Source organism: Penicilliopsis zonata (assembly GCF_001890105.1).
Source record: "Penicilliopsis zonata CBS 506.65 unplaced genomic scaffold ASPZOscaffold_1, whole genome shotgun sequence".
Classification (NCBI taxonomy): Eukaryota; Fungi; Ascomycota; class Eurotiomycetes; order Eurotiales; family Aspergillaceae; genus Penicilliopsis; species Penicilliopsis zonata.
The window spans coordinates 2,352,273-2,375,732 of record NW_019208911.1 but is presented as its reverse complement, the minus strand read 5'-3'; the positions used below and the strand labels follow the sequence as shown (position 1 = coordinate 2,375,732).

The 23,460-nt window shown below is 51.0% G+C and overlaps 11 protein-coding genes across 11 annotated transcripts; 5 read left to right on the top strand and 6 right to left on the bottom strand.

The window, feature by feature from the left end:
• Positions 1-316: 316 nt before the first annotated feature.
• Positions 317-2,356, bottom strand: ASPZODRAFT_373557 (hypothetical protein). Its single transcript, XM_022728287.1, has 3 exons — positions 1,616-2,356; positions 990-1,553; positions 317-932 (listed from the first exon to the last, which is right to left on the bottom strand). The coding sequence occupies exons 1-3, from the start codon at positions 2,225-2,227 to the stop codon at positions 816-818; spliced, it is 1,293 nt and encodes a 430-aa protein (XP_022585882.1). The 5' UTR covers positions 2,228-2,356; the 3' UTR covers positions 317-815.
• Positions 2,357-3,592: 1,236 nt separating this feature from the next.
• On the bottom strand, positions 3,593-4,132 carry ASPZODRAFT_127439 (hypothetical protein). Its single transcript, XM_022721746.1, has one exon. The coding sequence runs from the start codon at positions 4,097-4,099 to the stop codon at positions 3,845-3,847; it is 255 nt and encodes an 84-aa protein (XP_022585881.1). The 5' UTR covers positions 4,100-4,132; the 3' UTR covers positions 3,593-3,844.
• A 1,010-nt stretch (positions 4,133-5,142) lies between these two features.
• On the top strand, positions 5,143-5,927 carry ASPZODRAFT_138471 (hypothetical protein; the record flags this gene model as incomplete). The annotated part of the gene is made up of 2 exons (XM_022724462.1): positions 5,143-5,218; positions 5,293-5,927. The coding sequence occupies 2 exons, from the start codon at positions 5,143-5,145 to the stop codon at positions 5,925-5,927; spliced, it is 711 nt and encodes a 236-aa protein (XP_022585880.1).
• A 156-nt stretch (positions 5,928-6,083) lies between these two features.
• On the bottom strand, positions 6,084-7,021 carry ASPZODRAFT_373059 (hypothetical protein). The gene is made up of 2 exons (XM_022728286.1): positions 6,570-7,021; positions 6,084-6,514 (listed from the first exon to the last, which is right to left on the bottom strand). Exons 1-2 carry the CDS (start codon positions 6,817-6,819, stop codon positions 6,240-6,242), a joined length of 525 nt encoding a protein of 174 aa, XP_022585879.1. The 5' UTR covers positions 6,820-7,021; the 3' UTR covers positions 6,084-6,239.
• Positions 7,022-7,224: 203 nt separating this feature from the next.
• On the bottom strand, positions 7,225-9,560 carry ASPZODRAFT_138470 (hypothetical protein; the record flags this gene model as incomplete). Its single annotated transcript, XM_022724461.1, has 2 exons — positions 7,225-8,364; positions 8,427-9,560. 2 exons carry the CDS (start codon positions 9,558-9,560, stop codon positions 7,225-7,227), a joined length of 2,274 nt encoding a protein of 757 aa, XP_022585878.1.
• An 898-nt stretch (positions 9,561-10,458) lies between these two features.
• Positions 10,459-11,089, top strand: ASPZODRAFT_148659 (hypothetical protein; the record flags this gene model as incomplete). The annotated part of the gene is made up of 5 exons (XM_022725400.1): positions 10,459-10,513; positions 10,628-10,654; positions 10,724-10,753; positions 10,804-10,894; positions 10,966-11,089. 5 exons carry the CDS (start codon positions 10,459-10,461, stop codon positions 11,087-11,089), a joined length of 327 nt encoding a protein of 108 aa, XP_022585877.1.
• Positions 11,090-13,332: 2,243 nt separating this feature from the next.
• On the top strand, positions 13,333-13,671 carry ASPZODRAFT_138468 (hypothetical protein; the record flags this gene model as incomplete). Its single annotated transcript, XM_022724460.1, has 1 exon — positions 13,333-13,671. The coding sequence occupies one exon, from the start codon at positions 13,333-13,335 to the stop codon at positions 13,669-13,671; it is 339 nt and encodes a 112-aa protein (XP_022585876.1).
• An 800-nt stretch (positions 13,672-14,471) lies between these two features.
• ASPZODRAFT_12197 (hypothetical protein) lies at positions 14,472-16,069 on the top strand (the record flags this gene model as incomplete). Its single annotated transcript, XM_022721309.1, has 2 exons — positions 14,472-15,055; positions 15,130-16,069. 2 exons carry the CDS (start codon positions 14,472-14,474, stop codon positions 16,067-16,069), a joined length of 1,524 nt encoding a protein of 507 aa, XP_022585875.1.
• Positions 15,907-17,066, bottom strand: ASPZODRAFT_127432 (hypothetical protein). The gene is made up of 3 exons (XM_022721745.1): positions 16,941-17,066; positions 16,345-16,886; positions 15,907-16,257 (listed from the first exon to the last, which is right to left on the bottom strand). Exons 1-3 carry the CDS (start codon positions 17,040-17,042, stop codon positions 16,134-16,136), a joined length of 768 nt encoding a protein of 255 aa, XP_022585874.1. The 5' UTR covers positions 17,043-17,066; the 3' UTR covers positions 15,907-16,133.
• Positions 17,001-20,261, bottom strand: ASPZODRAFT_127431 (hypothetical protein). The gene is made up of 2 exons (XM_022721744.1): positions 17,733-20,261; positions 17,001-17,680 (listed from the first exon to the last, which is right to left on the bottom strand). The coding sequence occupies exons 1-2, from the start codon at positions 20,000-20,002 to the stop codon at positions 17,338-17,340; spliced, it is 2,613 nt and encodes an 870-aa protein (XP_022585873.1). The 5' UTR covers positions 20,003-20,261; the 3' UTR covers positions 17,001-17,337.
• A 1,251-nt stretch (positions 20,262-21,512) lies between these two features.
• ASPZODRAFT_138464 (hypothetical protein) lies at positions 21,513-23,250 on the top strand (the record flags this gene model as incomplete). The annotated part of the gene is made up of 3 exons (XM_022724458.1): positions 21,513-21,630; positions 21,687-21,800; positions 21,869-23,250. The coding sequence occupies 3 exons, from the start codon at positions 21,513-21,515 to the stop codon at positions 23,248-23,250; spliced, it is 1,614 nt and encodes a 537-aa protein (XP_022585872.1).
• Positions 23,251-23,460: the final 210 nt, after the last annotated feature.

The following is a 23,460-nucleotide window of genomic DNA, read 5'->3' as shown; positions in this document are numbered from 1 at the left end:
TTCACTCAACCAGTACAGGCTTGAGGAGAGAAAAGGTGCCTCAATATTCCGAGGAACAGCGTCAAGTTATCTGTCAGCTCACTTGTTGATGGTGGAGAGCATGGACATCACGGTCGATTGAGCACCGGCTCGGCAAGGAACGAAGCGAGGAAGAGTGAGAGGGCACAAAAAAAACAAATCCAACCAGCTAATAGCCTTGAACACGCCCTCCAAAAGTTCTATCTGACTTGTTGTCGGTGCCTGCCAGGTCCTCGTCTGGCCACCTTGACTGCTAGAAGCCAGGAGAGCTGCTACGGCGGGCGAAGCGGCCAAAAGCGAAGAACCTCCGATAAACACCACTAAGGATTACTCTCTATATGGAGTCTTTATGAACAAAGAAAAACTCCTCTTTCAGGTAGTAGTATATGCTAGACACAAGCCTTTTCTCTCTCTCATCATAACATAGGAATCATAAGGTAGTAATGTGTGTGTAGATGCTCCAGGCTTTCTGTATTCTCGTGGGAAATCAATCATTCTTTTCGACGCCAGTGACTCCCCAAATTCAAAGGGAAAAAAAAAAGACAAATGCGCTGAAAAACGCCAATCCAACAGTCGCCGCCAGTGTTCAAACAAGGGAAATACTTTGACAAAAGGGTACAGGAGGAATAAATGGACAGGACCCCCCCTTGGACTCGGATTCAAGTTGGTTGCCAACTCCGAGGAAAGTCCTGGAATGTAGTCGTCAAGACGTTACAAGTTTTTTTTTTTCTTTTCTTTTTTTTTTCTTCAAATGATGTGTCAGGAAACACAGTCAAGTCAAAAGGTGAGATCCAGCTTCACCGGGAATGTTGACTGGACTGCTTCGTGTGGTTCTTCTTCCGGTTGGTCGCCTCCCAGATTAAGCGTTTGCGCTTCTGCTCGTCGACATCAAAATAGGACACTTCGTCTGAATGGCCGAGGGAATCATCACGGCGATCGCCGAGGGCACTAGACGACCTCATTTTCTTGAGGTTCTTCACCTTGCCGGCATCGCCGAGCTTGCGGATCTCTCGCGCGAGCCGTTCTAACGCAGAACCGGTTTTGGAGCGGGTGGGTGAAGGAGGAAGAGGCTTGTCGTGGATGTCGATACTGCTGCTGTTATTGCTGCTCATGCAAGCCAGTCTCTCTGAGGATCCAAAGCTGATTCCCGAATCGACTTTGCGGCCCTTCCGGTCTCCCTTCTGGATCTCAGGGTCAGCTGTGACGCTATTGGGGTCGTTGACAGTAGTGCATTCGTCAATGATCTCGTTTGCAGCGCGCAGATACTTGTCGAGTGCCTCCCGGACCAAAGGCCAGCCATTTTCATCCCCTTCGCGTGCTCCCTGCATGATAACTTTGTCCAGGATCTGCTTGCCGTTGGTGTCGATAGAAGTGATGTAGCGAAAGAACCCGTCTCGCTGGGATTTCAAAATGTGGGGGGTCAGCTGCACTGTAGGTGCGACCGTGGCCTCTGTGACCGGCGGGAACAGGGTGTTGAGCATGGCGATACAATTGGCTTTGTTGTACGGTTCCAGCAGCATCTCATTGATAAGAGTCTGGAAGGATCACATGTCAGAGCTGAGAGCAAGGATATGGGAAACGAGATAACTATACATACCCATCGACGCAGTCCAACGTAAACCTGGGTGTAGAGAGCCTCGATCTTCTTCTCTTTATCCTCAATGGCTTCTATCCAGGACAGGACACCCGGATACTGCTTGCCAAGCTCGGCCTTTTGGTCAAGGTCGTCACGCTGGATCCCCAAACGCTGCAGGGCAGACACGACATCCTTCCTACGGCGGTTCTCCAGGTCCTTCAGATAGTCCAGGCCGGTAAGCGCTTGGGGAAAATCAACTTCTTCGATCTGTAGCGCAAAGCAGCGGCGCAGGAACGACGTCACAAAGCTTGGGGGCAGCGAGCATGGCTGTGAGGGCAAACGGGAGATTTGGCTGACCAACTGGGCCTTGAACTGGGCGGCCGCATCCCCCTGAGATGAGGTCGAGGTCGAGGACTTAGTCGAGTTCATGGACGATCGGGCCGTGAATGCGGTCTCTGGGTATGTACTACCAGGCTGGGAATGCGATTGCGAGGTGGGATTGCAGTTCAGTGAATACATAGTCCGCAGCGGGAGTTCGTAAGATCCAGGGTAACGCAGGACATGGTCGAGAATCCAGGGCAAGGCTGAGCCGTCAGGGGCATTCCCCCACTCTTCCGGTTCTACCATGGTCATGGTGAGGCACTGGAGGTAAAGAATAAATAGGAGACAAAAAGCAACAGCCGGTGGAAACGCCAGTCGAGACCACGAAAAATAAACAACCCTCCGAGGTCAAGGGGTATCAAAGAGAGGCAGATACGATGCAAATGAGGGAGAAATCAACCTCTCGCGAAACCGGTATTTCGAGACGGCGTTCGTGTTCTGTTTCTTCTTTTCTTTTCTTCTTCTACTTCTTCTCTGGGCTTGTTCGAGATCACTTGAGAGACAAGGACGAATGGCTAGAATCTTTCCCTATCTTATGATCCAACTTTTTGTTGGAACGAAACGGTGTTTTGCTCCCGACCAGCGGAGCCTTCGTCGTTTGTTTGTGGATGAGATAGATAGCAGCGCAACACACAGACAGCACCGAGGCAATCGACTCGAGGGCCCAGGCAGGGTTATCAATAACAATGAGACCAAGCAAATGAGGCTTGGACAGGTACAGGCAGATCCGTGGAACAGCTTTCGGACGGATCCAAAAAGTCTAAACGCAGAGTCCAACGAAGGTTGAGGCAAAACAGCCAAAAAGAACAGGTCGCATGCAATAATGCGGGAGTTAAATAGAGAGGTTTCAAAACCAACTGAAAGAGAGAAAGGGAGCAAGCAACTCTTGAACCAGGCAAGACACGAGAGAACGAGAGACTCGGCCTGACGCAGAAGGAGGAGGTCCGACTAGGTAATTAAGGTAAAATAATAGCAGCAACAGTAATACTAACAATTCGTTACCACTAAAAAAACGTGGGCCGGATGGAAATGACAGTTTAACCGACTGCGATCCACCCACCCATCGAGAGCTGTTTGGACCACCAACGCCCACTTGTTTAGTTTATTCCCACTCTGCCACAAACAAACAAACTGGTTTCATTCTGCGATCTCTGTCTGGGGTTTCTAAATTGCTCACCAATTTACGCTCTGGCGATCAGACCATCCCCGGTTGGCTCCCATCTGTGTGGTCGAAGTACGCGGCTTTGAATGAGTGAGTGCCACCCCTTGACCTCGAAGTTCGCCGCGAGCAAAAGTGCTGGAAAAGTCTGCAACTAATCCTTGTTCAGTGCAGATAGAAACGGGAATCGAGCCCACAGTGCTGACCGGGGAATGTCTCCCCTGGAAGCGTTTCACAGCTCCGCGAGTCCAGACTGCATACTAAGTGACTGGCACCGCACGGTGACGGTTGATTTCCGTCTTTCCGAAACTACCGGTCTTTGAATAGGATCGTGGATTGGGGGAGGCCATTGGCTCAGCCCTCTGACCTAGCAAGGAAGCTATGTGGCCCCAGAGCTTCTCTCCCAGGCTGCTGGAAAAGCCATCGCTCGGTGGAGGACTCCGTACGTAAATAGTGCGACTTCCCCGAGACGAATCGGGTTCGATGTAGCCTGGGGCGGGAAAAACACTGCCTTCCAACGCTATGGACCCCAAAGTCCGTAGTACTAACGACTAGGATACTTACAAATTAGTTACTAACTAATTAGTAGCTACGAGTACGAACTTTTTCGTTCTGTCCCCACTCTACGACAGAGTTCGTTTGGTCTGACAGATGTCTGTGAGGGGCAATTACGGAGGAAGAAGGGGGGCAAATCTCCAGGCTTTGTGCATCTACCGTTTTTTTTGGCTGGTATAATTATAGGACGGACCTTGTGAAAGAATCGGAGCGAAACCTGCAGATCCGTCAAGTCGATCCTTAGCGTCACGATACGCCGCTCGGCCGGACAAAGATACCAGAGGATCTAGGCACAGAAAAAAAAATGTCATAATACATCGGAGAAGAGCTTCCTGACCAAGAAGCAATCTCGAGATATCAGACTTTTCATCGTATCCATCATCATGCCTTTGGTGGACAAGCGGAGTCATCGAGCCTCAGGCCCCGAAGCAACACGTACGTAATTTTCAGCCGCTGCAGACACGGTGCAGCTTTACTACATATGAAGCCGAATTCGAATACTGGCATAGCCACAGAAAAGAAACAAGGTTATCCTTTTTCTTTTTTTGAAGCCGCAATATGACGATCCTGCTGCAGCTCCCGAACTTACATCGCTGACGTTAGGGAGTACGGAGTACTCCGTATGGAGCGAAGACTCAAAAGAGGGCAGAGCTGAATGGCCGAGAACGCGCAACGGATCGTCGAGATCGTCTCGAGGTTTACGAAGTGCTTCTTCCTTTCTGAGGAAAGGGAGAGAGGGGCGCTTTGACTTTGTCTTATTGCGTCTGCCCCGGGACAATCTACTTGGAACAGGCAGCAGTCAATTTGGAAGATGTGTACTTCTTGACTCGAACTGAGACAGTACCTGGTAACCAACTAATGCTGCACGAGTCCATCTTATTGACCTGTGCGAAAGTACATACAGCATGGGATATCCACAGTGATCACCGATCTCGCATCTCTGATTCTGCGCATTAAATACGGGGTACAGAGCCTTCTGGATTGCCACATGTACAGAGTCAGCAAGAAGCATGGAACCTGGATGATCTGTTCTGCAGTTCTGCAGTCGAGCTCATCTGCAGCACTGCAATTATTCGGAGTACTCCGTAGTCTGTACCAAAGTTCAATCAAAGTCGCCACGTCATAGCCAACACACAGAGAGCTTCGATGATCAGAAAATGAAGATGCATAGCTTGGGCTTTTTATTAAATATAATATTCATGCATCATTGTATTCTCCCTGTAGGGGACCAAGGCCTATAGGCTATTGTAGTAAACAGAGCAGTGAGCGAGCTGCCTTATCTCCACGTGATCAAAGGGTTCATCATAATCATAGAGAAGCTGTAACCAAATGATTATTCGAACCTAATATCAAATATCATTTCTACAAGATTTATGGTCTCTGAACAGCACAGAAGCTTAAGCACAGAAGAAACTACAAACCTTAAAAAAACACAGAGTCTATCGGATTCGCAATGGCTAAAGGGTCACTGGAGGGACAGCTCCATTTCGAAAGAAAGAACCAAAACCTCGTCAAGGTGCCAAAATGTTGTACATTGAAATAAGAGCACCCCTATGATGATATTTTACGTATATGCAAAGACTAATGGGTTGACCCCGTCCAGATGCCCGCATCCAGAAACGTCCCATCCCGCACGCCCCCGTGGCTTCTCCCTACGCCGGTGCGAACGTGCCTAAGATCGTCTACGTCTCGAGCAACTCGCCCTTTATGAGCGTCGTCAAGCGAGTCCAGAAACTACTCCGACAGGCTGAGAAACGCGCGACAAGCTCAATCGGACTGACGGACAGCAAGGTCAGCGAGAAGGAGAAACTCGCCCGTCTGGCGCGCGGCCAGGAGCAGCTGGCGCGCGAGGAGATTTTCGTCAAGGCCACCGGTCGGGCGGTGGAGAAGGCGCTAGGAGTAGGCAAGTGGTTCGAAGAGAAAACGGCCGAGTACACGGTTCGCTATGAGACGGGGAGTGTTTTGGTCGTGGACGACATCGTCGAGGATGAGCAGGCAAAGCAGAAATTGATCGACAAGGAGATGTTACAGACCAAGTCTGAGACGGCAGAGCCGCAGACAGAGACGAGTGGAGGGGCGAAAGAAGAAGAAGAAGAAGAGGAGGAGGAGGAATCAAACGCGCAGGGTTCAAGAAAGAAGAAGAAGAGGAAGCATGCCGCCTTCGATCTAAACGCTGACCTCCCCGAGACGCGCACTCGATGGGTGAAAATGGTCCAGGTGGCTGTGACTCTGAGATGAACCTTCCAATTTACGGCAAGCCTTCTTTTTTCTTCTGCCCCGGAATACGCCAATTTGAAATGGGTCTTTTATATCGCCTCATACACGGGTACTACGAATACCATGTGTAGCGGCATATTACGGAGTCAATCGCAATTCGGCTCCCTTTATGAGTGACGCCCTCCCAGCATGAAAACAACACAACCCTCACAGGATAGCTAATGCCTTGTTCAACATATCCTTCGGAATGAGACTGAAGCGAGGGATGGCGTCGACTGAGGTTAAAGCCGGTCAGCTCTCTCGAGGTTTTGCTGCCGGTGGAACAGGAGACAGTCATGCGATGGCATGCAAGAATCTCAAACGAGCTTCAGTCCTAAATATTGCGACAGCATGCTCAGCTACAAGGTTTTCAAATGGAAATACTTCTATACACTTCATGAGTAGGTCTTGATTGGATGCAGGCTCTTCGTAACAGGACAGAAAAGAAGAGAAGAAGAAGAAAAAAACATCTACCCCTATCAAACATGCTAATGGCAAGAACAAGAACAAGACCAAAACAGTATAAGGTGGAAAATAGATGAACCTTGTGTTCTCTTGAGTCAATCCCCATCCAAGATTTGCGTAGTGTAGTTGCTAAAAGGAACTCATTCCCTTGGAAAACGCCCATGGAGAAAAGCAGGTTGGTTAAAACAGAACAAGAGGTCCACGTCAAGAACAATCTTATTTTCCCATCATATACACACACAAAGGAGAAAGGTGATGCCGGGTTCAAGGCTCCAGAACTCGGGGAAGGAAGGTGTTGATGAAACACAGACTGTCGCGAGAACAGACAAACAGAGTGGCCGTGTCTGGGGGAGGGTAGAGAAAGTGGCGCGGATGATGTATCAGCTGCGAGATTAAAAAAAATTAACATAACAAAAGACTCAAGACCCAATGCATCCAGGAATCATTACTGGAGCGAGGACAGCGCCGGAAATGAAGACAGAAAAAAACAAAAAACAAAAACAAAAACAAAAAAAGGAAGAGCGGTTGGAAATACAGGATGGAGAGGAAGATGAAAGAAAAATGAGGGCGCGAGATATGCATGGTGATACTGGTTTTTCCAAGGGAAAAAATAATGTTGCTCGACTCCCATGAACCAGACACAAAAAGTCGAATAACAAGGCTGCTATCTCAAAAAAGAAAAAGAGAAGAGAAGAGAATTGAACGACATGAATCCTCATAATAAGAAACAGCCGAGATGGTATCAGGATGAGGAATCAGGCCTCGCAAGCGAAGCGACAGTAATGAATCAGTCCGAAATGGCAAGCAACGGCATTTATTTGTCTAGCTTTTGCCATCCGTTGAGGTAGGCCATCAAGCCTACTCCCAGAAGGACAACGCCCAGCATCGATGCATACGGGCTGGATTGTTCCAACAACGTATGCTTGTGTGTCGCAAGTGTTGTGATAGCATCATCCATGTCGTCTGAAGACAACTTGACCGAATAGTCGGTATCCGCAACTAGATCGTTTCCGTTCTGTTGTTGTGTCAAGTCTCTGGAGACTGTTTGGGAAGGCTCAGATTCCACCTCATCGGTCTCGGTGCTACCAGCAGGGAGTTCTTTGGATGCCGTCTCCGTACGTTGCGCACGCTCCTGTCGCAAGGTTTCAATCATCTCTGCCAACGACTTGCGTGCCTGGATAGTTTCCTCCTCCGCCGTCTGTGCACGTTTCTTGAACTCTTCAACTTGTTGCTTTATTTCCTGCATCTCCTCCATCATCGTTTCCAGGCGGTATTGCAGTTTCTTGGCCTCGGCTTCAGCAACGAGGTCAACTCCATTCGGCTCAATTGGCTGTTCAACCAGCTCAGCAGGCTCGATAGCCCCGTTAGGCTGAAGGGTCTCGTCGTGAGGTTGAGCCTGGACCCCATTCACCTTTTCCATGTCTGCCGGAAGCTCGGGCACCGCTTTGCTTCCCGTTTCGCCTTCCGACTCAGGTTGGACTTCAAGTTGTCTGGCTCTTTCTTCCGCATTTTCGCGTGCTAATCGTTCGAGACGCAGCATGTTTTCGAGCTCCTTAACACGAGCCCCTTGTGTATCCAGTTCCCGTTTAGCCGACGACAAGGCTTCGATGAGAGACAGAATCTGGCTGGATTCGCGCGTGACCGGAGTTACCGGAGAGCCATTCGCACCAAGCTTAGGCTTCTCCGTGTCGGATCGCTTCAGCGGTGACATTGCGGCATCTGGTTTCTCCGGAAGAGGCTGTTGTGGAGGGGGTGCAGGGGGGTCGGAGAACCGGGACATGGAATCGACACGAGGCATCTTCGGCCGCCCATTCATCAGACGAGGACCATTGCTTTCCAATGGCGAGTGCTTCGGTTTCTCTTTCTCCAGACCTCCAGATTTGGTCAGCGTTGTCAAGAACTCATCGGTTTGACGAAGGTCTTGCGCTTGCTGTTTGGCTTGTTTCATTTCATTCTGTACATCAAGGTCAGCATGGGACAGAGTCTCAAGACAAACAGGAAATTATATTTGTGTACCGTAAGCCTCTTCACCACCTGTTCGATAGTGATGGGGGAATTCCAATAGTTCATTTGACGTTGTTGATGCATGGCATTGATTTGGCTGCTGGCAGAGCTCTGCACACTCCGATTGCTCGCCGCGCTCCCCGCCCTCCCACGAAAATGCGACAGAGGCTGGCTAAGGGGGGGCGGGAGAAGACCACCGCCAGCGGACGGATCTAGATCTCCGAAATTCAGGTCGAGAATATTCGGGCTCGTCCCGTAGATCCCCGCATGCTCAACTTTCGCGGATACTTTATGGTGGACGATTGTTTTCTGGTCCTCGCTCACGATGTCAATACCCAATTCCAGGGTGTCATTTTCGCGTAGCTCATGAGGCTCCGACTCGCGGCTCTCTGGAGATAATCGCTGCCCATTAACAAATGTGCCATTGGACGACTTGACATCTCTGATCCAGATCTTGCCAGTCTTGTCGGCCCAGATCTCGGCGTGCTGCCGGGAAAGCACCTTTGAGTCAAAGAAGCCATTAACGGTTGTTGGAATGGTCTTGGCGTTGGTCTGGCGTCCGACGCGCAAGACGTCTGGATAATATGGGACGTTGATTTGTTTCTTATCAAAAGTGGCGTTTATCGGCAGCAATGTTAAGATGGCCGGGGGCTCTGCAGACGGGCCGTTGCTCTGGCGAATGCCATTCTGTTGAGACGACTGGAGCAGATGCTGCGACGGAACAATAGAGGGTGATTGGTGGATAGCGGACATCGTTGAGGAGGCCGTGAGCCCGGAGGAGGACAAGGCAGGTACTGCTTGGGAACGCGCAGTGGTCACTCCGGATACCGGCTCCGCCTTTGATGGAGGCAAGAGGCTCCGAGGCTTTCTCTTTGATCCCGATGTATTCAATGACCAGTCGTGATTACTTTGCGCTGCATTAGTATCCTGGTGGTGGCTCGATTGTATGGTGGATGAAGAGGAAGTGGACGAGGTCGATGACAGAGATGAGGAAGAATTGGATCGCTGGACGTTTTTTCGCGGCATGAACATTCGTGACACCTCGTCGTTCATTGAAGACAGGGCTCCTTGTCCTCCGTTACCAGAACTGTACCATCCCAGGCGGGGCCCTGATTGCACGCTAGGCGGAGATGCCACAGCAGTCATGGAGAAGGGTGACGCCGGACGGTCACTGACTGCTCTCAGTGCAAACGAGTAGACCGACGATTACTTTGCCAAAAGTCACAAGCGCGGCGCGGTGAGATCGATGAAACCCCTCCGTATCGTATCTTCTAGCATAGAGACCGCGTAGGAACAATTCTCCGAGATATCAATAACCATAAAATAAACAAGGGTTGGGGACCTGCTCTCCAAGATTGGAGTCGCGTCAGCTCTCTCTCTCTGTGTCTTTACTCTAGCAACACGCGGATGCGGACACGGGCGAACAAAATACCCAAACATACGAAAGAAAAATTCGTGCTTACCGACGCAGCACGGCTTTCGCGTAGCGAAACCGCGACCAAGAGAGGACACAGCAGCTCGTGCTCCAGGCCCAGGAAGTGAAGTGTGTGGAGAAGCGACCGGGCGGCCAGGATCCCGAGAAAAGGAGAAAATAGGAAAGCCGGAGACAGGCAGTGATTCCGCCTCAAACAGGCTGGGGAGACCACTGGAGAGCGATGGATCGACGCAACAAAGGGCTGGAGTCCTCAGCAGACGTCCAGGTCGGAATCCATGGATGGCCACACCAAGCAGCAGCGGGAGTAAGGATCAGGTCACAGCGCTCTCCCTAACTCCAACTCATGTGCTGCGCGGGTCACGTGCCAGTCTGCGGAGACTCAGCGAGGGGCAGCCAATAGAGGGCACGTGTGGCCTGCGCCGCTGTGGCAGCCACACTGTGCCACAGCACGTGATGCGCGACAACGGTTGCCGGCGCGAAGCTTCATCATCTCTGGGTGATGATAGTGAGCTCATACAGAAAGAGCTGTACAGCGTCAGGGTAGACTTATTGGAAAAGAACTTACCCCCACCCTGCTTGAGCTTGGTCTCTTGGTCGATTTCTCTCACAATGCCCGTTGTTGCCGCCCCCCCTCATGGAGGAGGCCCTTCCACCTTTGACAAGAGTAAGTTGCTGCTGTTGTTCTGGGAAATGACTCGGAGTCAGCAATAGATTAATACTTCCTTCTTGTGGAGTCGGTTGCAGCAGAGAAATGACAATAAACTGACCGATGTTATAGTGAAAATGGGCGCGATGATGGGAAGCAGTATGTCCAACTGAATCCTTTTTTCCGCTTTTCTAGTCGGCTACTTACAAGCTATTTTCACCTGTCCAGCTGTTGGCGGTATCATGGGTTTTATTATCGGTGGGCTTAATGTGCTTCATCTTGAGGGAATTGCTGCTCATACAGGACAGGAACTGTGACCATCTTCCAGTACGGCGCTGGTCCCAACGGCGTGATGCGAACCCTTGGGAAATACATGCTCGGATCGGGTGCGACTTTCGGGTGGGTCTTTTTCCTCAGCGTCCTGAAATCACAGTTATGTCCCTATATACTTATGATCTATCTACGGACAGTCTCTTCATGTCGATCGGCAGTGTGATCCGTACCGAAGGACCTTATAACGACGCCTGGCTGCGCGCTCGCGGGCCCCCGATGATGCTCCCCCGACAGACCCCGCTGCGATCTACACGCCCATAGATCATCCTTGACACACACCACCCCTTGGAAAGACCGAGCGAGATGCGAACACGATGTTAACCAAGAAGGGTGTCTCCACTGTAAAATATAATTTCAATCCAATCTTGGTTCAGACAGCTAGCGTTGCAACGGCTTTTTCTCCATGGAAACTGGGACCCGAAGTGGCAGGATCAGAAGCAGTCGACACAGCAGTGTACATAACAGGACCATGATCTGGTTTAGCACGGGCACAAAAACAGCTTTTGTCATGCAATTATGCAAAATGCTGTCACGGCGTTATGTGGTAATTTCTCCGGCACTAGGAATGACAGCAGGAAAGTCGTCATGGCATAGCTGTATATCAAGATACCATTTGTTTGATAATGGCTATTGCAAACTATAATATGCTCTGTAGACGGTTGACTCTTTGGCTGATCCACACAAACGTTCGACTGTCGACAGAATAGAAGCTGTACCGGCCAGCTATCTGTTACCTTGGCATACAAACGAAAGATCTACCTCATTGAGATATGTTCTGGCGCCAAAAATGAAAAGATCTGGCCCTTTTGTAGTATTTTCACACGGAGGAGCACATCTATAAAGTCAACAGAGTCCCAATTTGAGAGGTAGTCAGTTACTATAGCACACTGACATATTGATATTAAGGAGAGTAGATACGCTTACAGTAACCGAAGTACTCCATAGTCCATACATACTATTGAGGCAGAGATTGATAAACTCAGCTAGAGCGAGTGGGACGATCAAGTCACCATTATTATTGTGGGCCAGCCCTACGGAGTACAGTTGACTGCATCATCAACACTCGTCCGTAGATCAATCGAATGGACTATTCTCTTCTCCAGGTACGCACATTGTATTTGAGTTGATCAATCAATTCTGACTAAGTGTTCCCCAACTCGAGAAGTAGTAGACTTCACACTGTAAGGGATGCCACCTCAGTACTATCACACAGTCTTCTGTCACGGCGAAAATTCAATGCGACAGTCTTGTTTAAAATAAGCTCTTCTATTCCAAATAAATTGTCTCCCTGCTTCATCCTATTGCAAGGTTACTTCGATGCTAGTTTCTGTCGAGAACAGTCCGTATTTACTCTTTCCTTTCCATGTAGTAAATGGAGACTAACCCTGGCTGAGTCACCACCACGTGATGGCAAAGAGAGTAGTTTTACGAAGAAAAAGTTCTCTTCAGATTTCAAATCTACTCCTTTATTATTGGAAGACCATGAGGCGGTAATATTAAATATCGAGAAAGTCTTGGGTTTTTCCTAATAGGGATATCTAAGCGACCCCAAGCTTCCAAAGTTCAACTATTGCCCATTTTATTTAGCGCCAGGGACCAGGAGGTCCCTGCAGGAATACAGACATCCCCTCATTCCAATACCACGAGGGATGAGAGACGTCACCAAGAATGAAGAGAACAATGTGAATTACTCTACTGCTTGTAGGTACTAGGTACTCCTTGGTACTTGCTTGGTACTCTTACTAGATATTCCTACTCTTACTTGATGTTAGACAATTTCGAGCCCGATTTAAAGTTTGGTACCTGATCTTGCGAACGGTGGTTCTCAACTCCCCCCAGGTACAGAATGATTAAGTTACTCCGTAATGAGTCTATACTCTAATCCCAGTACGTAATCCGTAAGCGATGTGCGCTGTCACTGGCCCCTGTTTCCCCTGCTGCCCCTGCTGTTCGCTGTTCGTATCCGCCGACCCAGTTGTCAGTCCCTGAATGGAGACAAAAAAGACCCTTCCAGTCTAGTCTTGGACACACGGTAGCAGAGATTTCCTCCAGATGCTTCCTAATTAGTCACAGCGGTGACACCCTGGCTGAAGGGGCCATCGAGCCGTTACTTTGGGGTTTATGGATGAAAGAAACGCTAGTTAGTAGTAGTTACTACCAGGTACTGACTTATTAAGTACCTTCGCGCCCTCCCTGGTTTCGTCCTCCTCCTTTGGCGCCTCCTTGTGTCGAGCACTTTCCACACTCTCTTTTACTATCGAGCATCTCGCTCCCCACGCTCTTTACTGAACTCCTTCAACGACACTCATTCGCTTCATACTTCAAATCTTTCCCATTCGAGATCACAGACCCCTCCCTACAGACTCGCGCAGGCTACTCGACTGTTCCATCTACTTGGCTTCCCTACTCCATATTTGTATATATATATATATATATATATATATATATATACAACCGTATACTTGATCGTCTCTAGACCGACCTCGACTCGACATCTCGTCACGATGAAGATCTCTACGCTTTTCTCTTCCTTGCTCTGCCTGGCTGCCGCGCAGCTCGTCACAGCAGAGAGTTCGACCACCTCCGTGACAACCACCATCACCAGAACCGTCGTCCGAGTCACTTCCGTGACTGTGACTCCCGGTGAGACTGCTACGTCCGGTGTTTCGGCCACCGACACCGTCGCTACCACCACCGCTGCTGCCGCGGCGGATTCGACTACTCAAAGCAGCGCCAGCTCTGCCACTCAGACGGGAGCTGCGATGCACCTTGGTGCTGGTGGCGGTATACCTGTGGCTCTAGTCGCCGGCTCTGTCGCCCTGATCCTGGGTTCTGCGCTGTGATAAATCGGCAACGGCATACCCTTGCATGCCTCGACTTGGTTTCAGGTCGACGGGATATGAGGCCCCCGGGCTCACTCCATCCTCTTCCGCGGATTCTTCTTTACTTCTCTTCTCTTCTCTTCTCTTCTCTTCTCTTCTTGATGAGCTGGCTCCGAATGGAGAGGCATGGATTCTCAGGTGTTACGTGGTTCTTATACCCCTTACGATTGGATATTATGAGGTGACGGTGTTATACTATACTTCTCCAGTGCGATCTGTACTGGATCACATATGTTTTTGTTCATACTTCAGCTATATATTGATACTTGAACTATAGTTATTCTTTTAATCTTGACTTTAATCTTACTTTGTATTGCTCACGCAAGCTTGAGCAATTATTGTATAACAGTCGTAGCACTTTCAGTTTAATCCTCCGAGTCCTCGTACCCCGTACATTCCACCGACACCATTAGAGTAATTTAAACTACTTCCCTCTATCGCCTGTCATCATCCCGCATTCCTCTGGTGGGGAGGAGGGGAGAACGACTTGACTTTCCTTATCGCTGCTGGTGGGGACTGGCGCATCGCGACGCGTGTGCCCGCTTCAGGTAAACAGTCGACGGGGGTTTTATCTAACCACCGGTTCTCACCAGGTACGTTTCGTGCCAGGATCCTGTTTGTTTTCTCTGGTAGGATGGTGTGAGGAGGATTCACCTGAAACGTGGATTTTTTTTCCCTCTCTTTTTTTTATCAGCAGTAAGTAAGGAACCAGGCAGAGCGTGCGATCCCGAGAAACCCGCGAACCCGCACAAGACAAGAAAATGGACAATGAGATTCCTCTACCGCCGCAGCCTCGCGTGCGACACCGGTCCCCCGCTAAGCCAGGCGCCGGCTCGACCTCGTCGTCGCTCCGAAACACGTACCGGTTCTCCCGCGTAACCGATGACCGTTCCAGCCTGCCCTCGAGCGACCCGGCGCTGTTCTCCAGCGACGACATCCCCGCGTCAGGATTGGAGAACTACACCACCGGTACGGGCAGGAAGCGCCGCTATCGAGGCACGTGGTGGGGGGAGACGCTGATGGATCCGAAGAGGAAGCGCGCGGATTTCAAGGAGAAACGCAACGTCGACAGCGGGGTGTGGATGGGGAGTGACGAGTCGTCGTTTCTTCCGTCCGATAATGCCCCGGCGTGGGGGGAGGATCTCTTGAAGAATATCGGTGAGACGGCGGGAACTACGACTACTACTATTGCACAGCAAGGGGGTCTGTCATCAGATAACGACTTCAAGTCGACGGTGGCTACGCGTGCGACGTTCAAGAAGGCCGAGGAGCCGCGGGAACATCGCCTCGCTAGAGCCATTGTCAACGAGTGTTTGGAGAAGGGCCAGGATAGTGTCGACCTGAGGTGTGTACTAGATATTTGCCCTGTAATCGTGTCTTCTGCTATAGTGTGAGGTCTTAATCTGACCTTCCTTCTAGCAACGGCTTGTTGAGATCAATCCCCCCTGGTTTACTGCAACCCCTGCAGCTGCTGACAAAGCTGCCTGCCATCACGGAGGCTCCCATCACCGAAGATGGCTACTCCTCTCTCGAACCATTCCTGCGGCTGTTCCTCTCCGGCAATGCCCTAACCGTGCTGCCGGGGGAGATCTTCGAGCTCGCGACCCTCAAGGTCCTGAGTTTGCGGAATAACAAGCTGACCAGCATCCCGACAGCAGTACGGAAACTGACCATGCTGCAGGAGATCAACCTGTCCATGAACCGGCTGGAGTGTCTCCCGTGGGAGTTTCTCTGGCTGATCCGCAAAGGTGACTTGAAACACATGATCGTGCATCCGAACCCTCTCCTGCAGATCGGCGACGCGGAGATCGCTGTCTGGCATTATCCTCGGCCGGAAAATGATGATCTTCTCCGTCTGGCGGAGTATGAGGGCCCTGCACCGGAGGAGTCCTGGGCACCCATCCACATTGCGACCGGCCCCGTGAAGCGGTTCAATATGGAAGGATTTCCGGTTCTCAACCGACAGAACCAGTCTCGATATCTCCAATCCACCACAACGGAACCTATCAATTCTCGCGTCCCATCCCTGCGCGAAGTCTCCCTGCTGGCCTTCTCCAGGTCGCCGTACGTCGACCAAATCTCCGACGCTGAGATGCCACTGTACTTCCCCGAACTGATGGCCCGGCTGCTCCGGCAGGCCAAGCAGGTCAAAAACGCCGGCGGGCGCAGCTGTTCCGTCTGCCACCGCAGCTTTGTCCTGCCTCGCACCGAGTGGGTCGAGTGGTGGGATTGCAGCACGTACGAGAACGGCCTGAAGCGGCCGCGGGCCTCGAGAGAGGTGCTGCGGCCCTTGCCTTTCCAGCGTTTCGGGTGCAGCTGGGCGTGTTCACCGAGTAGTGTCTCAAGCATTCCATTGTAATTAACACTGTATGTATGTATAGGAAAGCAGTATGTATATTTTCAGGAACGAAGACAATGTATATCTATCTACTGCTCAATTCCCTCTCAATATCAGATGCCCACATGGCTGCCCCGATGGTATTCGTGAACGTAAAAATGGTCGAGGCAAACGGGACCATCTCAAGGACGAACGCGGCAATTCCAAAGCTACACATTAGCATAAACAGTACACGGTACTACTTATAATAAGATGAAAAGAAGGTAAGGAGGTAAGAAGAGGAAAAAGAAGCATACCCTGTATACCCCCCCCGATGGGCCTCAACCCATTCTCGAACCTCGTCCCCTCTCCACCCCTTCAGGTGGAAATATCTCGCATGGGCGAAAGGCCCGATCTTCCTCCCCTGCAAAACAATATAGGAGATCGTTCCCACGACCGGAACAAAGTTAAGAGGCAAGTAAACCAGCGATCTGACCAGGGGAACCGAGAAAGAAGGAATCTTCATCCGTTTTCCGTCCCGTTTTGCTTCACGGTCGTCGAGGAGATGTCCGGATCCCCGCGCTAAAAGGGTATCATCGAATACTTCCCCCAGGGCGACCCTTGACGCATTGCTTTTCGTCAAGAAAAAATTTGTGAGCGTCGAGCTCTCGCTTAGAACGAGCAAGGCCGCCGACACGGGCGCCAGAGGCCCGCTTGTGAATGCTAGGAGAGCTACTTGCGGGATATACGTCGTTGCGAAGAGGAGGACGGTGATCCCCGCCCCGAGGGTGAGGGTCTGCCATGCTCGAGCGACGAGGGGGGACCACAGATTTCGGTGGGTAAGGAGGTAGACTATGCCCTTTGACACTCGTTAGCTGTAGACAGTAGTAGACTGCTCTGGTTAGAGACATACTTTCAAAGGGTACAGATATGCGCCTGACTTGGCGATTTGGTGGGCTGACGATTGGAGTCGCGACGCTTCGTCTGCTAGTGCGGCTTTGATATGGGTTGACATCGTACTAGATTATGACAATTGTGGTAAATGGGTTGGTAGTCTAACTACTTTATAACTACCTACCTAAGTTATACCTTGGTGTTGAAGTGATGACGTCATTGAGGAATGCTCTACAAAGATACATAGCCAATTAATTGCTTAGGATATCACCAGGTCTCTTAGAACGCTAACGCCAGGCCGTGGACAAGGAGACATCAAAAGGATCGCTAATTTAATACAAGAAAACCGCGCAAAGAGATATCGAGTTGTTTCTCAGTTCGGAGCCACAAATCCAAGTACCCAACCCACCATTAGATTATCTATTCCGGTCGTTTCGGGTTTGGTGCCAGATGCCATCGCCGCTCAGCATAGAATAGCTCATCGACGCCAAGTTTCGCAGCCCCGACTGGGGTGCGGAAGACGCATGTCTCTCCAGCAGGTTGACGTCTGCTCCGGCGTGGGGATTCAAAAGGTCCCCGCTGAAGCCAGATACGGCGACGGGAGAAGACGAGGTTTCGGGGCGAGCTTCGGATGTTGGAGCTTCTACACGCTCTCCAGTTTGCTCGCGCGACTCGTCTGCGCGGGTCTGCGCCAACGACCGGACAACGTCTCCCTTACAAATGGGACAGGTTCGACGACGTGTGGTAAGCCAAGGAGTTCTATACGAACAATTAGCAAAATCAAGATGTGAAGATACTAGATCAAACTTACATGCACTCCGCGTGGAATTCATGACCACAGGGCAGACTCATAACGCGGCTCTGCCCATCGACATACTCCTCCAGGCAGACCACGCATTCCACTTGCCTTCCAGTGTACTTACGGCGCCACAAGGTTGAGCCGGAGGCCAGTTTCTCCTTCGGCGGGGACACCGGGTTAGGGTCGGGAGCACTCGAGACAATTCCAGATATCGTTTGGGACCTCGGTCTGCACCCGAGAATTCCGGTGCGATTCTCGGACCCCAGCAAGGGTGAAGCAGGAGAGGATGAATTCGGGCTGCTGGTAGTAGTAGTAGTAGTAGTAGTAGTAGAAGAAGAAGAACGCGAAATGGTGTGGTAGGTACGGACGGGGAGACGATCCACGACAGACTTCGGAGCACGCCACCGCCGCCGTCGGATGCGGGATCGAAGCAACAGTAGGGCGTAGACAGCCGTGAGGGTGAGCAGAGGGCTCACAACCAAGACAAGAAGAGTATCAAAGAATGGACTGGTTGACATGCTCGTAGGAGTCAAGGTGACCCACAAGCCTTCATGCTCGTTTTTATGAAGGCTCTGATGATTTCGGGAGCTTGACGATGCCTTCTGTGTCTTCGCATCCAGCGGGCGTTTTTGCTCCTCTGGACCAGAAGGCCCATCGACCATGGGCTCTTTATCCTGCAACCAACTGAAATGACTTGAGAACCAACCAGGCTTGGCGTTGTTGGAAGCTTCACTCGTTGAGGTCGATTGACTAGACATCTTTGTACCCGAATCCTTGCTCTTTGCAGAAGATTTGTCTACCAACTCGTATTCACCGCTTCCTGGTGTGATGCTGCCGCCCTTCAGGCTGTCCTTACTCCCGCTCTTGTAGTTTGTCTTGTCCTTAGCCGTACTGCTAGGCTGAGGTAGCACACTGCTCTTAGGAGCCACCAGATCCGGATCTCGCCAATCTTGCACTCCGATGATGAAGTCGTCACTGTCCGGGCCGGTGAGCGTCGAGCCAGATTTTTTGGATTTACTAAGCTTCTGAACGTTGTCACGGTCATAGTCGCTCGAAGCGCTCATGGCGTTCAGGGAGGAGTCTTCATCATCCCAAGAGTCCATGGTGATCCAGTCGATGTTCCCGCTGCTCGGTGGGCGCCAGTTATCGTTTGCGCCATACCATGAATCGGCATCATCACCAAGTCCCAGGAATGAAAAGATCGTACGGAAGAATCCTGTCTTGGGAGTGGAAGAACCATCGTCACGGCTAGTTGTCGAGATCGTGGAAGTTGGGCTCGGAAGAGATGAGGTACGAGTCTTGGAGCCCGAGTCTTGCTTGCTAGAATCAGCTGGAGTAGACTTGGAGTTGGTTGTGGTAGCCCCGATTTGTTGGGGAATGAGAGACGACAACAGGTGCGCAGTGGTGTGAGATGTAAAAATGGCGGGTATAGTGATGTTGGAAGTGTCACCACGAGCATACATGGTGACAAGACTACCACCCCTAGTATCATCTCCCACGATAACGGCGATGCCTCCTCGCCGCTGAGCCCACTTCACCTTCTCCAAAAACCCACAGCCTCCTCTGCTCAGCAAAACAACCTTGCCTGCGATCTCAGCACTCTCTTGTAGAGATTGAATGTCTGCATGAGCAGGCACTTTGTTCAAGTCGTGGTCGCCATGTTGGTCCGAAGCGCTCGAATCTGACTTGCCAGACTCGAGAAGAGGATGATGGAGATGGTCGTCTGTCCCGTCATTCATCGATGGTGCAGACGATTTATCGTCACCAATGATCGGGGACTTGGCGTCCTGCTGAGAATCGGACCGGCGACGGTTCTGTAACTTCGCCGACTCACTATCGGGGCTCGAGACAGACTTTCCAGAAGCCGTTTCGACATCCTTGGTCGACTTATCCTGCTTGCGGTGGTTTTCGCTTTCTCCCCATCCAGGTATATCCGAGCAGCCGAGTTCGCCTTCGATACCGGTGATTGCTCCGCCTTCGCCAAAGCCGCTGCCCACCCACAGTTGGCCACTCAGGCCTTTCGACGGTAGTAACGGCCCAAACGCTGCAGGTCTAGCCAAGAAGAAAGTCGAATTGTCATCGGTCAAACTGATGATAGCCGACGGCGGGAACAGTGAGGAGGGGATGTTGAAGGAGAAGAGAGCGTGCAGGCCGCCCGTCCGACCAGGGAGCGCGCTAGGCGTAGTCACACGAGGCGATGAAAAACAGAAAGAAAAGAAGGTGAGAAAGATAGGGAAGAAGATGAAGCAAAAGACAAGAAAAATCAAGCGTGGAGGTCGCATCTTGAATTTCCCTGAGTCCAAACGGACCAGGGCGATTCTTTGGATGCCTGCCTAACAAGAGGGGAGTCGAATGATAAGACTTCTCAAGACCAAACCACGGGCCGTCGGAAGGAGCGCAGACGGTCGCTCATCGAGACAAAACTACCTAAGGCAGTGGAAAGCAGAAAACACAGAGAAACCACAGCGTCGGCAGTCCTAAACAGGGACGCGAGCTGAGGATAGCAGTGCGGGAAAAGGAGAGAAGGGCCTGGGAGGAAGACTGGAGGAGGGCAGAAGTAGCGCCCAGGAGAACGCAACATGCACAGCCGCGCCGTTTCATGATTCATCCCTCGTCGGTCACGTGAACTTTTGGCCTCAGGCAGTGAACTCCTTTTCTCCCGTGTCTCAACCCGACCCGAACCCGAATCTCTCAGTAGATGCCTGCTGCCTACAGAATAACTAACAACTAAATTCGATATGAGCTACAGGACAATCCTACGACTATACTGCTACAAGCACTGTGATAGAAGCACTTCTTTGCGAGGTCCAGATGTTCCCCGTCGGTCCCTCAGCAGGGCTGCTAGCACATCCTGACAAGCGAGACACGATCGGCAAGACAACACGGTTCGGCCCCTTTTTTTGCGTTAAAAGCATTTCCCATACACAGAGTACCCAATGGGACACTGCAATAGGGGAATTGGATGATGACCTAGGGCCCTGGAGGCCTACTGTGATCGTGATACGCACCTCTGCAGGATGATGGTAGCCCAGCTTCAGAATGCCAGGTGGTACGTCATTGCCAAGCCCCCGCTTGACTTCAATCATCCAGGGTCTGTTGCTCCATTGTTTCACGAATTACAGCTCTGCAACCTAGGACCGATCGATCATCTGGGAATCACCGCCACACCCCTTTGGGATCTAGGTGCCGTTTGCCTTGCCCCATGGAATCTGATTAAATGAATCGGAGCCAGAAACGTTCGTCCTGTTGTGCTCCAGGTATGGGTCTGGAAAACAAGCTTTCAAAACGCTTTGGAGCCCTTGATTCGCTTGCGGGAATTCCTGAAGAAGGTGAATCATGGTTGGGGGTCTAGATTTGCTTATGGCTGTGGCTGGTGAGGCTCTAACCATGACGACCGATGACACAACACCATACATGTGAGTTATGGGCACACTCCATCTCATCTCCACCAGCTCCTCAAGCGTCGAAGTGGGCAATACGAAGGGACAATGGCTGGACGTCGGGCTTTGGATGCTGTCTTAAGGTTGAAAGAAGATGATCAGAACGTCATGATTGTTCTGGGGAACCAACAACAAGTCGAGATCAGGCTGTCTCCATCTGAGCTCCGTCCAGCATCAACGGTATGCCCATACGTCACGGTATTCCCGTAGCTTGATGGCCAAAGCTATATAATGGCCCTCGGGTGACCTGTGTAGACTTTTATTTCCATCTCATCTTTAATCAGAATTGAAAACATCAGTATTCAGCATCAAATCCTAAATCCCAAGGCATCCTTCAAGTCATACTAGCAAGATGTCTAATATCGTTCACAAAGTAAAAGACGCTCTCACTGGCCACCACCATGACGACAAGGCCTCTCACGATTCGAAAGCGACAAACAAGGTCGAATCCCGTGGTGGTAATGGTTATGGTGAGTGACGAGACCTCTTTTTCATGGAAAGACATACATTTAACATGGCTGCGTAGATCAGCGTGCTGCCACTGACGCTTACGGCACTCAAGGCTCTGGTTCTACAAACCACGGCCCCCATGATTCAAACTTGGCCAACAAGGCTGACCCTCGGGTAGACAGTGACAGAGGTACGCTAGATCTTAATACATACCCATACCTACTTCTGAGTACCAAGTATCTGACTGATCTGTTACAGACCACCGTGCTGCTCCAGGAAGACAGACCCACACCATGGGCGGCTCTACGGGCAACACATACAGCCGCGATACCTCCGGCGTCACTACAGGCACCAGTTCCACAGGAAACTACGGACCCCATGAGTCCAAGACAGCTAACAAGCTGGATCCTCGCGTCGACTCTGACAGGGACAATCGCGCTGCGTACGGCGGCAATCTCAGCTCTACCACTGCAGGCACTGGATACAACACTTCCTCAACCAACGCGGGCCCCCACGACTCGAACGTCGCCAATAAAATGGATCCTCGCGTTGACTCAGACAGAGATCACCGTGCTCGCCAGGAACCTATGACAGGTACCGGCTACACCACTGGCAGCACCACCGGCCCTCACCAGTCTGACACGATGAACAAGCTGGACCCTCGGGTGGACTCCAAGAAAGATAATCTTGGTGCTGGTGCTTACGGAGGCGCCTACGGTACTACAACTGGAACCGGAAACACTTATAACACTGGCTCTACCAATGCTGGTCCCCATGACTCCAACATCGCCAACAAACTGGACCCTCGAGTGGATTCCGATAGGGATAACCTGGGTGCTGGGACATACGGAGGTGCCTACGGTGCTACCACCGGAACTGGAACCACTTATAACACTGGCTCTACCAATGCTGGTCCCCATGACTCCAACATCGCCAACAAACTGGACCCTCGAGTGGATTCCGATAGGGATAACCTGGGTGCTGGGACATACGGAGGTGCCTACGGTGCTACCACCGGAACTGGAACTACTTATAACACTCGCTCGACCAATGCTGGTCCTCACGACTCTAGCTTGGCCAACAAAATGGATCCTCGAGTGGATTCTGACAGAGATAATCGGGGTGCTTACGGAGGTACCTACGGTACTACCACTGGAACTGGCAACACTACTCGCTCGACCAATGCTGGTCCTCATGATTCTAACTTGGCTAATAAGTTGGACCATCGAGTTGACTCCGATAGAGACAATCTGGGTGCATATGGAGGTGCCTATGGTGCTACCACTGGAACTGGCAACACCTACAACACTCGCTCGACTAATGCCGGGCCTCACGATTCTAACTTGGCCAACAAACTGGACAACAGAGACACCATGGGTGCTTACGGAGGCAACACTTACAACACAACCACTAGCTCGACTAACGCCGGCCCTCATGACTCGAACCTTGTGAACAAGCTGGATCCTCGTGTCGACTCCGACATGGATAATCGCGCTCGCCATGACGCCATGGCGGGCAGCAGCTACAATACCGGGCGCACAGCTGGACCTCACAACTCTGACTTGTTGAACAAGCTTGATCCTCGTGTGGACTCTGACCTGGACAACAGTCGTACTCTCGGAACCCAGCGTCAATATTAATCTTTGATGAGTGTTGAGAGACACCGTTGGCCGAGATGTTTACCCTATAGTTAGTGTCATTTTCTATGATTGTTATGAAGTGTGATGTTTCGGTTTTGTGTATTATTTTATGAATCCTGGTTTCTGTGTACAGTTACAGTATTTCTCTGAAGTTAGTAATAAATTTACCAGAAAACTCAAAAGACATATTTATAATGATTTACTTAAACG

Excerpts from the sequence above, each read along its gene's own strand:
- ASPZODRAFT_373557 (XM_022728287.1), bottom strand. The coding sequence starts at position 2,227 with ATGACCATGGTAGAACCGGAAGAGTGGGGGAATGCCCCTGACGGCTCA. Across the intron at positions 1,554-1,615 it reads ACGTTGGACTGCGTCGATGG|ACTCTTATCAATGAGATGCT; the intron begins GTATGTATAGTT and ends TGATCCTTCCAG. Across the intron at positions 933-989 it reads ATGCCGGCAAGGTGAAGAAC|CATTCAGACGAAGTGTCCTA; the intron begins CTCAAGAAAATG and ends GATTCCCTCGGC.
- ASPZODRAFT_127439 (XM_022721746.1), bottom strand. The coding sequence starts at position 4,099 with ATGACTCCGCTTGTCCACCAAAGGCATGATGATGGATACGATGAAAAG.
- ASPZODRAFT_373059 (XM_022728286.1), bottom strand. The coding sequence starts at position 6,819 with ATGTTAATTTTTTTTAATCTCGCAGCTGATACATCATCCGCGCCACTT. Across the intron at positions 6,515-6,569 it reads CAACCTGCTTTTCTCCATGG|GGGGATTGACTCAAGAGAAC; the intron begins GCGTTTTCCAAG and ends CAAATCTTGGAT.
- ASPZODRAFT_127432 (XM_022721745.1), bottom strand. The coding sequence starts at position 17,042 with ATGTCAACCCATATCAAAGCCGCACTAGCAGACGAAGCGTCGCGACTC. Across the intron at positions 16,887-16,940 it reads CATATCTGTACCCTTTGAAA|GGCATAGTCTACCTCCTTAC; the intron begins GTATGTCTCTAA and ends CGAGTGTCAAAG. Across the intron at positions 16,258-16,344 it reads CATCGGGGGGGGTATACAGG|CTTTGGAATTGCCGCGTTCG; the intron begins GTATGCTTCTTT and ends GCTAATGTGTAG.
- ASPZODRAFT_127431 (XM_022721744.1), bottom strand. The coding sequence starts at position 20,002 with ATGCGACCTCCACGCTTGATTTTTCTTGTCTTTTGCTTCATCTTCTTC. Across the intron at positions 17,681-17,732 it reads GAATTCCACGCGGAGTGCAT|AACTCCTTGGCTTACCACAC; the intron begins GTAAGTTTGATC and ends TTGTTCGTATAG.